General features: G+C 45.0%; 1 protein-coding gene across 1 annotated transcript in view; it reads left to right on the plus strand.

Annotated features, from left to right (window-relative positions):
• The window catches only part of LOC137525885 (rac GTPase-activating protein 1-like), a 94,693-nt gene that overhangs the window by 37,601 nt on the left and 43,403 nt on the right, over positions 1-13,689 (plus strand). The window contains exons 4-6 of the mRNA XM_068247104.1: positions 2,163-2,287; positions 4,556-4,628; positions 6,808-6,861. Of these exons, the coding sequence (XP_068103205.1) occupies positions 2,163-2,287; positions 4,556-4,628; positions 6,808-6,861 (252 nt within the window). The remainder of the gene's footprint in view (positions 1-2,162; positions 2,288-4,555; positions 4,629-6,807; positions 6,862-13,689) is intronic.

Below are 13,689 nucleotides of genomic sequence, written 5' to 3' on the forward strand. Positions count from 1 at the left end.
GCTGCTCCTGTTACCAGCCAGGCGCTTGCTTGAGCTCTGCACGGGCATCAGACAGGTGCACCCTTCGCATGAAGTTGCCTCTGAGCATGGCTCTGTTGTCATGCTGCTCAGACACAAAGTGAGGTTGTTTTTCCCCAGCATTTTAATTGCACCCGAATGGCAGTTGAGGGCGCGCTGATGGGACACTGAACTGCTTGACCAATGCAGTTCAGATGTTACAGTACTTAGTCAAAGTATTTTGTGTGTGCTTATATGCCTAAAGTGTACCAGATATGTTCAATGGTAAAGATGTGATCTTACTTGGGGCTTCCTCCAGCCCTATAATCTCGTTTGAGTCCCTCACTGTCCTCTCGTGGTCAGCCGTTCAGCTGCGATCAGCCCCGATAACTGGTCCAGTGTGGTTCTACTGCGCATGCACGGACCTCTCACGCATGCGCAGAAGACCCCGACTGATGTGACTGAGCCTGTTAGGACTGGTTCAGACGGCGTTTTTTGTGGCGTTTAACGCGGCGTCTCAGACGCAGCGGTTTTTGGGATCTACCGCCATCCCATGCAAGTGAATGGAAGCGTTTAGAGCTGGCTTTTGCAGGCTTTCATGAAAGCCTGGCGGTAGATCCCGGCGTTGCGTCTAGTCTCGAAAGCAACATGCTGCTTTCAGAGGCGGTAAACGCCAGGAAACCATAGCAGAGACCAGAACTGCTAGCCTTGAACTCTTCCCAAAAACCTTCAAAAGCTGGCTTTTAAACGCTGGCGGTTGAACGCGACGCCAAGCAAAGGCTCAGCAGAAGCCCGTGTGAACCAGCCCTTACCGAGGCTGAACGGTAGACTGCGGGAGGACAGCGAGGGACTCAGACAAGCTTATCGGCTGGGGGAAGCCCCGGGTAAGTACCGAATCTTTACCATGGAACGTCTCTGGTTTCCTTTAAAGGACAACTGAAGCAAGAGGGCTATGGAGGCTGCCATTTTCATTTCCTGCGGATCGTCTGCCTCTAGTACTTTTAGCCATAGCTCCTGAACAAGCATGCAGCAGATCAGGTGTTTCTGACATTATTGTCAGATCTGACAAGATTAGCTGCATGCTTGTTTCTGGTGTGATTCCGATACTACTGCAGCCAAATAGCCAAATAGATCAGCAGGGCTGCCAGGCAACTGGTATTGTTTAAAAGAAAATGGCAGCCTCCATATTCTTCACTACAGTTGTCCTTTAAGTGTGTAATACAATAACTTGGGAACTGTTACTAGAATTCACATGTGCTGTTTGGAATTGCGATTTTGCATTTCTCACATCGAATGTATCCCAAGCCCATCAGATTTGACACCCGCTTCTCTTCTCCTTTGTTCATTTTTGTGATTTGGGGGGGGGGGGGGGGGGTTAATTGCACTGGAGATGCAAGGGTGATGTGGGGGAATTGGGCTGTGATACAATTATCGTATGCACACTATAGAGAAGACCTTATACCGTTGTGGATAATAATCACAGGAGACTCCTTAGCGCTGGATGCAGGGCAGTTTCTAGGCTAAATTTCACCCAGGGCGAGGGTGTAAAAATTGCGCCCACTCCCCCCCCCCCCCCCCCCCCCCCCACCCCTGTGGACCCCATACTTTTTAGGGACAGTCACACAACCACAGGTCACAAGTAGTTCTGCCTACTTACTAGTGACCAGCCGCTCATCCAGGAGGAAGCAGGGACCAGGAAAACACTCAGGCGAATAGAGCCCATGCAAGCCAACTCCTCCATGGGCACTGCGCACTGACAGCCTACAGTACCGCTACAGGACATCAGGTGTCATCACGTGGTGGTGATGTGATGAAGACTTGATGTCTGATGCAGGCAGCCCAGGAGGAGTCAAGGAATGTGATCACGCTGGTAGTCTTCTTTCTTCGTCTCCCTAGCAGTTATGTCCTTCTGCCTGCACCCCCCCCCCCCCCCCCTTCTTCTACTTGCCAGTCTGTGCCCAGGGCAGTCGCCCTGCCTGCACTGCCCAAGAAACAGCCCTGGCTGGATGTCATGAATGAATAGGTGTCGGGAAATGTGAATCTGAGGGCCTGAGAGAACGTTGCTGTGTGCTGCAGAGATTGAGGGAAGGTGTAGACTCCCCTCACTGAATGTTAGAAATCCCTTTTATAACATGATTCCTTCATATGAAGACTTGTGTTCCCAGGAGCGGCAGATGCATCTGATCAGGGACCTCATACAGAACGAAGGGCCGACCGGCGTACCCCTCAGTGACTCAGTACTGGCATTTTTTGGTGGCCAGAAGACCGTTGCCCATGGCGCTGGTAACAGGTATGATGGTGTGCGGTGGTGGTGGTGATGTTCAGAACAAGCATTGAAGCAAACCTGAAGCAAAAAAGAAAAAAACTTATGAATTGTATGTGTAGTACAGATAATGAATTAGAACATTAGTAGCAAATAGCTTTATTTATAACCTTGCATCATACGGTCACGTAGATTTATTTTAAGCTATAAAACCTAGTAGAAATTATGACGCTTTGAACTTTCCTGCAGTAAGGCCTAGTGCACGCCAGAGCGGTTCGGCTGCGTTTTGCGATCCGCTTGCGGGTGCGGATCCGCTAGGGTAATGTATTTCAGCGGGCTGGTGCACACCAGAGCGGGAGGCGTTTTGCAGAAACGCATACTCCCGGGCTGCTGCAGATTTTGGATTGCGGAGGCGTTTCTGCCTCAATGTTAAGTATAGGAAAAACGCAAACCGCTCTGAAAAACGGCACTTCAGAGCGGTTTGCCAGACGTTTTTGTTACAGTAGCTGTTCAGTAACAGCTTTACTGTAACAATACATGAAATCTACTACACCAAAAACGCTTCCCAAAACCGCAAAACGCTAGCTGAAACGCTACAGAAAAATAAGAAAAAGCGTTTCAAAATCTGCTAGCATTTTGCGGATCTGCTAGCGGTTTTTGGTGTGCACCAGGCCTTTAACCTTCTCTTGAGCTGTCTTTTGTTGTCTCTTGGCTGTTTTAAGTGCTTCAGAAAACAGAACTGTATTTGACCCAAGTGACAGGCAGGTGAGAGTTAAAAGCAACAGTACAAGCTTTGTATGTGTGTGTGGAGTGTGACTGCACAGTTTGCTGCACCGCTCTGTGTCCTTGACTTGGGAATGGAGGCCCATAAAAGTGAATTGGCAGTTTCCCAGAATGGGATATATAAGTCAGAGCATAATAATATATAGGGTGTCGGGATGCATATGCAATCCTGATTGTTGCCCTTGTAAGTAAAGACCTTTGCCAAGCCCTCTTGGTTGCTATGTCTTCAGAGTCTTCCCCGGTGATACAGATTCCCCAGAGCCTTATTTAGGACCCAAATATAGGCTCATGCTATAGCAATTGGTATTGAAGTGAGAGTAATTTGAAGGCTGCCATATTTATTTCTCTTTAACTGCTTTGTGACCCTGTATAGTTAGACTTGAGCCGCATCACAGCGTAGTTTTAACGCCGCCCAATTCTGTACACAGGAGACAATCATGCCTCCCTGCCGGCACAGATGTCTGCTGTCTAAAGTCAGCAGAGCTACATAACCTGGTCAGAAGCAGTTTTCATTGGCTCCTGACCACCTGATCCCTGTGAGCCAATCAGTGATCAGGAAGTGTAAAAAGGAAAAAAAAATCCTCTGGTGCTTAAAGGGACCAGAGGCTGTGGTCCAAAATTAAACAATACCAGTTACCTTGCATCCCATCACACATCTGTAGACAAAGTGATCCTGGAAGCATGTGCATTGTTTAAAGTAAACAAACATGGCGTCCTCCATATCACTCTTACTTCAGATGTGCTTTGAATGCCTATTAAGCTGGAGAAGTTTGGTGATATGTGAAACCCAGACTGAATTATTGATGGTCTGTTATCTTAAACTTTCCCCCAAAACTTTGGTTCATATCAGAGCGTAGCAACTTTGAAAGCTAAAGATGGCCTGGGGAAGGTGTCTGTCTGTCTGTCTGTCTCCCAATACCTTGACAAGGAATCCGGCGTTCCAGATCTTCTCACCCAAGCTCCGCCCCATCTGTTAAGTGCTGTCTGTCAGCTGATCTCCACATCCACAGAACACTTTGCTAGCCTACACGCTAGGGACATGTCTTTACAGCTTTGGCCATTCTCTAACGCCAAAAGGATTGTCCTGATCCCTGCAAGGTGGCTGTAGTCAGATGTGTGTACAAGGCTTAATGCATCCACTTTTCATTGACCAGTTTTACCACTTCCATATAGTATGGGGTTACCTGCACAATATGTTCATAGCACACACACACACACACACACACATGCACACACACATAAGCGTGCACACACACTATACATATAAACACATACATGCATGCACACACTATACATATAAGCGCAGTGAGATCCTAATAATGTCAAGTTGATTTTAGCTATTGTAATGCTGATTTTTATGCAGATTGGAAGCAACCCAATAAAATGCATCTCTCTGCTTTTAATCGGGCCATTTCCATGCTGCATAGCATTTTCATCAACTCAGAATTCCTTGCATCTCCTTGACCGCAGTGTGGCACAAGATGGACGCCCACATTTTGCTTTGTTTTGCAGGCTGTCTATGGTGGACGAGTCGTGTGGCTCCTTCCTGTCAGACATCAGCTACGACCAGACAGAGGATGACCTGGTGAGACAGACCGAAACATAATGGAGCAAGTCCTCGTACATGAGTTATATGAACTCTGCTTAGATCTCTGGCCTTACAAGGTCACTTCCCCCTCCAGCCACCGTCTCTGCATTTTTAGGGTGTCTGTTCCTCCACCCTTGTAAATCAGCTTTGTTTCTCTTTTCTCTCCACTCCGTAACCTTCCGCTCTTCACTCTTCTGACAACTGGTTTATATTTATTAATAAAATAAAACCGCAAAATCTCATTCCATCCAATTTAAATGCTAATTTCTGTCCCTTTCGGTGTAACCGGGAGTGTTTGGCTGAGCATTCAGCCGAGAAAGGTCCCTGTGGGGAGCCGTCTCCCCCCTCCACCCTGTTTAGCTCTCCCTCCCGTTGCACACTGCGCTCCTGAGAATACATCCTGTTTTGTAATTTGCTTTTCCTTAATGCTTTTGAACCGTCCAGAGCCGCCCGCGGTGACTCCCAAAGGCAGCATTAATATTTAGGTAGCGCGGCGGCTCTGCAGCCTCGTGAGCGGCGTGTTTAGGTGCCGCGTCGCGAGGCCGGGACATCTGTAGATCTATCTGGAGTGAAGTCTCCATCAGCCTCTCTGTATCTTGTACAAACAATTTTGTGCTTTTTCTTGTGATGCTCTGAATATTTGGCAGAACTCCCTGCTGCCTCTAAATACTTTCATTCTAAGGTAAGGAGATGCAAAGTACAGTCGCCCACGGTAAGCAATCAGAATTCAGGTTATTGTGGGCCGGTGATGAAATAGATAAGAGGGCTGGTTTCCCTGCAGCAATGCACATAGACATCGCTGCACTACAAAGTACAGCATGACTCCTCTATGCTGGCCACACACGTTTCAATCGCCGTTGTTCTTTCTGTTCATCGAAATGATTGTCTGTGCAGAATTGAAGTTAAGGCCAATTGATTCCGAAGTTTTTATCAAACGAGGGAGCTGGAACATTTTTTATTCAACTGAATGTAATAAATTGCTTTTAGCCATTTAGAAGCCAATTTACTTGCAAATGCCCCAGGCCAATTTATTTCAGCATTTTTTTTTTTGTTTTCTTTGTTAGATTTCCGTGCTTTTAATTAGTACTGCTGTAACGTGTATTTATGGCCACCTGTCACTAGGGGGCAGTGTGAGAATATCAGAGGACTTCTGCTTTCAGTTTCTATATTTTCTGTTAGGAGAGAGAGATCAAAGCATTCCAATAATTTATAGCACAATGAGTTCTGGAGACGGAAGTCAAAAGCAGTGCACTTAGCAAGTTCAGTAGAATTATCTCGTTTGAGATAATGGGTTAAAATGTTGCTAGATTTCACCATTATGGAATAGTTTGATAAGATTGCATTAGGATCTTTACAAGTATGGTCAAATTTAAAGTGTACCCGAGGCGACACTAGACATGAGATAAACATGTGTATGTACGGTGTAAATATATTAACTAGGTTGGTTTTCTTTTGCTGCCTGAAAGTGTTAAATTTCAAGCATGAAAGTGGCAGCTTCTGTCTTATCAGTACCTTGTAGGGGAATGTAGTAAACCTCAATGATAAGCAAATTACAGCCATAAGTTTTCCTAGCAGAATAAAACTTCTGAGGGCGGGGGGGGGGGGGGGGGGGGTTATATAGAAAAAGGTCAATAGTTCATGTATTTTAACTCTGGGACACTTAATAGGCTGCTACTGAGCAGAGACATGCATCCGCCACTGGAAGGTGGAGATGGGGGGGCTAGCAGAAGTGAGAACTTATCCCAACCAGCCAATCAAAGACTTAAAGGAGAACTGTAGTGAGAGGTATATGGAGGCTGCCATATTGATTTCCTTTTAAGCAATACCAGTTGCCTGGCAGCCCTGCTGGTCTATTTGGCTGAAGAAGTGTCTGAATCACACCAGAAACCAGCATGCAGCTAATCTTGTCATATCTAAGAATGCCAAACACCTGATCTGCTGTATGCTTGTTCAGGGTCCATGGCTAAAGGTATTAGAGGCAGAGGATCAGCAGGATAGCCAGGCAACTGGTATTGCTTAAATGGAAACAAATATGGCAGCCTTCATATAACTCTCACTACAGTTCTCCTTTAAGAAACAATCATCTGCTTCACTATGAAGGAAAATTCATCATATTTAGTGTATAAATGTGACTCTAACAATAGATTGTATGTAAATGTTTTCCTTCTTTTTCCAGGACCTGGATGAACTGATTGCAAAACCTGTGAAGTTAAAGCCACGGGAAAGACGGGTAATCTTAAAAATGGGGGGTTCAACTTGTTTTTTTTGGGGGGAGGGGAGGGGGTTATTTTATTAGACCATAAAGACTGTGTTGTGAAACGCATGTGTGATGTCCTCACAAGAGGATGTAAGTACAGGCACTCTTCTAAAAATTTCATACCGCCCTTTGATCTCAAGTTTGAGAGCAGAGTAATTGGCACTAAATGCTATTGGCAGCCTATGATGGGGTTCCTGTGGACAACTCACTGTGCCTCCAGATATTGTGATCCAATGGTAAACCGTAGAAAAGCAGGGTCCGGGCACCAGTAACTTTGCAAAAGTTACCCCAAACTTCTTGCTGCTGCACGCAGCATCAGCAGGTGATCGCACAGGACGCGGTGCTTCGTTCTGGGGCATGGCACCCCCATGGCCAATGGCACTGGCCTGGAATGCCTTTGCGTAAAAACAGTCCTTCCATCCCTTAACATAAGTATGGATAACCTCACTCCAGATTACCTTTAACTCACAATTTAAACCATGAATCTCAATACTGTACCACATACAGCTGGGTACCCATATTTGATTTTCATCACCCAAGACCCTTTCACATGGTCATCTTGGCTGTAAATCTGATTGGCGCACAGGTGTCGTCTGACATCGATTGCCTTCCTTTCAGTGACTGGATAAATCTTGGTCTTCCAATATTGCAGCGGGGGGACGTCACTTGCTTGTCTACCACCAATGTATAAATAGGCCTCTCGAGATTGAACAAATTTAATATAGACTTCAGGAGCCACTCTGAGAATGCCTGCTGGCAGCTCCTAGAATGTACAAAGGGCCATTGAAGATGCAGTTTCATTGACCTGTATGGTGGTGATTAAAGGCTCAGAGAAGTCAAGCAGTCTTATAAAGACTTATTGTTCCGTCACCTGTCAGTCTTCTTGATGATCTTGAGACTACTATAACAGATGCCATAGGATACTTACTGTACTGCATCACCACCTCAGGGCCGGCCTTAGGTTTCACAGCACCCTGAGCGAAACCTGATTTTGGTGCCCCCCCCCCCTTCAACACACACACACACACACACACACACGCCGAACATTATAACGACGGTCCCCCCGCCCAACAAACACCCTCAGATTCCGTAAAAGCAGGTAGGTAGCCAGGTATAGGTGCCCTCAGTATAGGATCTCATGTGTAGGTGCCCTCAATCTAGGTAGCCAAGCATAGGTGCACCCAGTATAGAAAGTTAGGTATAGCTATAGGTAGCGAATATAGTTGCCCCCAGTACAGGTAGTATAGTTGCCCCAGTATAGGTTGCTAGTACAGTTAGCCTAGTATAGGTAGCTAATATAGTTAGCCCCAGTATAGGTAGTATAGTTTCCTTAGTATAGTTTTCCCCCAGTATAGGTAGTGTAGTTGCCCCCAGAATAGGTAGTAGTTTCGCCAGTATAGGTAGTTAGTATAGTTGCCCCCAGTCGCCCCTTCTGTGCTCCCCCTCCAGATAGTGGCAGCGGGCGGGAAATTACCTGATATCCGCGTTCCAGACCTCCAGCGCCGACGTCACTCTTCTCTCCCTGATTCTCCCCTCCTCCGCTCCATCTGTAGTTAGAGTAGGGCTGCAAGAAATTGGCCGCCCGATGTCCTCATTTGTGGACAGCGGCGGCCATTTTTTGTAGTCCTGCTCTAATTACAGACAGAGCGGTGGCAGGCAGAGAGACAGAGCGGGGCGACGACACTGTACTGAGCGCCCTTGTAAGCTGGCGCCCAAAGGCCGGCCATGTCCACCTCTACAATTTGTGATTGTGTCGTCCTTTTACAAAATATCTTTAAAGTGGCCATATATCAAGTGACTTGGCGGATGACCGTTTATCCTATTCGTGTTTTGTTTTTTTGTTTTTTCGAATAATAAACAGGAAATTTGGCTTTCTTTCTTTAAAAACAAACAACAAAAAAAAAACGTTACATTTTTCAATACAATCAGGGATGATCCTGGTTGCAGGGATAGTCTTGGGGCTCATTCAGCCTGTGCGTGTTGCCGTGGTCGTTTTGGCAGCGCGCAGAGTGTGCAACATGCAAGAACATACCGTGATCACAACTGTTTAACTTACCCACACGTCCTATGCGTTCCATTCACGTCATGTCACGTTCCATGATGCTTCCTCCTTCAAGCCGGAAGGAGGAAGTGCAGGAGTGACATGGAACGCGACCTGTGATGCCAATGGGATGCATAGGACGCGTGGGTAAGTTCACCCCCCTCTAACGCGGTCACAACTGTTTAACATTTAATATTTCAAATTCGAGTAGCTATAAGACTCGTAGCTACTCGTAAGACTATCCCTGCAACCAATCATTCAAATTGGGGTAAAATTGAACAGAAAAATTTGTACCGTATGGCTACCTTAAAGAGACACTGAAGCGGAAAAAAAATTGTGATATAATGAATTGGTTGTGTAGTGCGGATTATTACTAGAATATTAGAAGCAAAGAAAATGATTCTCATTTTTATGTTATGTAGTGTGTGTTTTTTTTTTTTTTGTTTGTTTTTTTTGTTTTTTTTTTTATTATAACCATGAATCATTCTCTAATATTTGCAGTTTACACACTACTCTGCATTCTAAATGATTTTTACAGAGCAACCTGTGAACATTTGACCTGCCTGTCCTGTGCAGAACAAAAAACAATATAGTGACAGACAGTTGCGATAACAACCTTCAGAAGACAGAACTCACTTTGAAAGTCATGGTGCTCAATGGCTTATTTGCATAGATCACTGAAGTTTAACTCTTCCTGTACTGGAAACAATATAAAGCCCCATCTACGATACAATTTTTTTTTTGTGTGTGATTAAATTAGATTCCATTCAATCAGACATGTCTTATCGGAATTCGATTTGCCATTGTTTTGTAATATGGAATCCCGATCGGACATGTCTGATTGAATCGTGTAAAATTGTATCATGTAGAGACTTGTGTCTCTGCTCCTAATGTTCTATTTCTTAGCTGTACTACACGTACAAATCATTATATCCTAATTTTTTTTTTTCTTTAAGAGTTAAGCAGCCAGAAAAAAAATGTCACGTCACTTCAGCTCATAGTGTGTCACTTCAGATCTTCTTTAATACTGTGGCCAATCAGCGCATCACTTTACCATTTGATTATTTGGATTCAAAAGTGTGTTTTTTTTCAAGGTTTTGTTTTGTTTTGTTTTCTGGGCATCATCTCTTGTTTTGCAGAAGTTATCGTCTTTTTCACGACATCCGCCACCTCCTGTCCAAACCGTTGCCATAATCCCACGATACATAAATCTTGCGCTTTATTGCCGGGTTATATACACTGTGTAAATACATCCATTATAGCCAGCAAATATTAGCTGCAGCCGCCCGGGCCGCCTCCTCCCTGTCACGTCAGGGGAAAGAGAGGTCAGCTATTATTAATGCAGGACACCGGCCGCTCCAGCTTCATTTGTCAGCAAATTGCCCGGAATCAATAAAAAGTTCATTATTTAGACACCAGACTCCTGCAGGTTTTGGCAGGAATTTTTCATAAATCATCTAACAGGTGCTCTTGGTGGCTGGCCGGTCACTGTGCGCCGGCGCCCTCTAGCGGCTGCAGCAGCAGCTCCGACCAGACATAAAGCAAATGTATGAACGGGAATTCGTTAATGGCAAAGTATGAGAATTTAATAAGGTATCCAAAACACATAAAGTGGCAAGAGCGGCTTAATTGAACCAATAAATCATGTCATCTCAGGAAGCGGAGGACAGCGCTTCCTGGTCTTGTGTGATTTATCGGTTGTGAGGCTCAATGGGTTGGTTTTCAGTTTTCTAGGTAGCGGGATTGTTCTAGAGGCCCTGTGGTTGGATATTATTTTGTCTGTGTCCCTGCTAAGCCCGAGTGCTTCAGAAAACAGGAACTCTTGGTAAAGCCAGAGGATCCAGGGGTCTGGCATGGATTTATGAAACCTTGTGGGCTCGTTTCCACTATCGCGAATCTGCATACGTCCAACGCATGCGGATTCGCACATGTAACGCAAGTGGATGGGCCTGTTTCCACTGTAGCGTTGTTGAGGTGCGTTTTTTTTCAGCGGTGAAAAAACGCACAAAAGAGCCGCAGAATTTGCCTGCTAGTGGAATGCAGCGAATCGCATGCAATGTATTTAATAGGGAAATCGCATGCGGTTTCCCCATGCGTTTTTTGCCGCAAATTCGCATAGGTACCAATGTAAATTCACACAGGCAGTGACATGGTTAAAATCGCATATACCCTCACCTATGCGAATTCGTGGCAAAAAAACGCATGCGGAATCGCATCCGCATGCGATTTCATCAGCGGTGGAATCCAGGCGATTCCGCACCGCAATAGTGGAAACGAGCCCTGTCTGCTTTCAGGTACGGACAATTTTGCTTGGGTTATATCAGACCAGGGCAGCTGGATAGTGTACTGGTTAAGGGAATCTGAGGTGAGAGGGATATGGAGGATGACATGATTTTTTTTTTTTCTTTTAAAGGGGCACTATGGCAAAAAAAAAAATGTAAAATTTGTAATATGTGCAAACCTAGAAGTACATTTTGTCTTTTTCTTCCAGAGTAAAATGAGACATAAATTACTTTTCTCCTATGTTGCTGTCACTTACAGTAGGTAGTAGATATCTGACAGAAGCGACAGGTTGTGGGCTAGTCCATCTCTTCATAGGGGATTCTCAGCAAGGCTGTCATTCTTTATAATGATATTCCCTAAAAAGGATTTAAACAATGATGCTGGCCAGCTTCCCTGCTCGCTGCTTTTTTTTTTTTTTGGGGGGGGGGGGGGGGGTGGGCATTTGGACAAAGCAACTGCCATTCACTAAGTGCTTTTGAAAATGAATAAATCCCTGAGAATCCCCTATGAAGAGATGGACTAGTCCAAAACCTGTCGTTTCTGTCAGATTTCTACTACCTCCTGTAAGTGACGGCAATATAGGAGAAAAGTAATTTATGGCTCATTTTACTCTGGAAAAAACGTACTACTTATTTGTGTTTGCACATATTTTAAATTTTACAATTTTTCGCCAGTTGCCCTTTAAATAATGCACATTCTCTGGCTGTTCTGCTGATTCTCTGCCTCTAATACTTTAGGCCATAGACCCTGATCAAGCATGGAGATCAGATGTCTATGACAAATCTGACAAGATTAGCTGCATGCTGATTTCAGGTGTGTGATTTAGACCCTACTGAGCAGAAACATCAGCAGGACTGCCAGGCAACTGGTATTCTTTAAAAGGAAATTAATACTGCAGCTTCCATAGATCTCACACCTTGGGTTCCCTTTTAAGGCTGGTGTCTTGATGTATGGTTTGATCCTCTGATCGGGTTCAAATTCCAGCTCAAGCCAGTGTGTAAAACTGTACGGAGTGCTCTTTAGTATGTAAGGTGAAGAGTCGTAGGGCAAGGCTCCCTAATGATCCTGATCGCCCATGGAGCATGCCCTCAGTGGCTGCAGTTCTAAAGCGCTTGGGGAAAAGCTATATAAATGTTGTCTTGTCTATTACTGAAAGGTTAGTTTGTGGTTATACAGTTAAGTCGCATCAGCTCAGTTTGAACTTTAATATCCTTGCCAGTAGTGAAGATGCTGGCATCGCTTATACATTTAAAGCCAATGGTTACCAGTTTAAAAATTAAAGTCAGATACTCACCTAAGGAGAGGGAAGGCTCTGTCCTAATGAGCCTTCCCTCTCTTCTCCTGGTGCCCTCGGTGCTGCGCTGGCTTCCGCGTCCGCTGCCGCATGGACTTCGGAGGTCTTCGGGAGCACTCGGGCTTCCGAAGATGGGCCGCTCCATACTACGCATGCGTGAGTGCGTCATAGAGGGCGCTCGCGCATGCGCAGTATGGAGCGGCCCGTCTTCGGGAGCCCGAGTGCTCCCGAAGGCTTCCGAAAGCTCCCTTCAGCTGCGGAAGTGGCAGTATTTGACCGAACTGGTCGAATACTGCCACGGGGGATCCTGCGCAGGACCGGGCACCGGGAGAGGAGAGGGAAGTCTCATTAGGACCGAGCCTTCCCTCTCCTTAGGTGAGTATCTGACTTTTTGATTTTTAAACTGGTAAACATTCACTTTAAGACTGTAAATCTGGGTAGAGAAAGATTTTACAAAGTGCTAATGTTGACTAAATTATTTATAAATAAATACTGTAAAAAACAAACAGCAATTTATATTCAGTAACTACTTTTTCAAGGATACCCAAACTGACATGTGCCATGATGAGATAGACATGTGTATGTACAGTGCCAAGCACACAAATAACTATGCTGTGTTCCTTTTTTTTCTTTCTCTGCCTGAAAGAGTTAAATATCAGGTATGTAAGCGGCTGACTCAGTCCTGACTCAAACAAGAAGTGACTACAGTGTGACCCTCACTGATAAGAAATTCCAACAATAAAACACTTTTCTAGCAGAAAATGGCTTCTGAGAGCAAGAAAGAGATACAAAGGGGAAAATCTCATCAGTGAGGGTCACACTGTAGTCACTTCCTGTCTGAGTCAGGACTGAGTCAGCCACTTGCATACCTGATATTTAACTCTTTCAGGCAGAGAAAGGAAAAAAGGAACACCGCCTAGTTATTTGTGTGCTAGGCACTGTACATACACATGTCTATCTCATAATGTCAAATGTCAGTTCAGGTATCTTTTAATTCTTGAAGCTTTACCAGAACCTGGAAGGAACCTTCCTGCGAAGACACAAACAGTAGTTCCTATCATCTAGTTAGGAAAGAAAAATTTGCATAAACTAAAAATGATTTGGCTTGACGTTGGCCGTTCCGGCCAACGTCAAGCCAAATCATTTTTCGTTTATGCTAATTTTTCTTTCCTAACTAGATGTT

This window comes from Hyperolius riggenbachi, chromosome 7, assembly GCF_040937935.1.
Source record: "Hyperolius riggenbachi isolate aHypRig1 chromosome 7, aHypRig1.pri, whole genome shotgun sequence".
Classification (NCBI taxonomy): Eukaryota; Metazoa; Chordata; class Amphibia; order Anura; family Hyperoliidae; genus Hyperolius; species Hyperolius riggenbachi.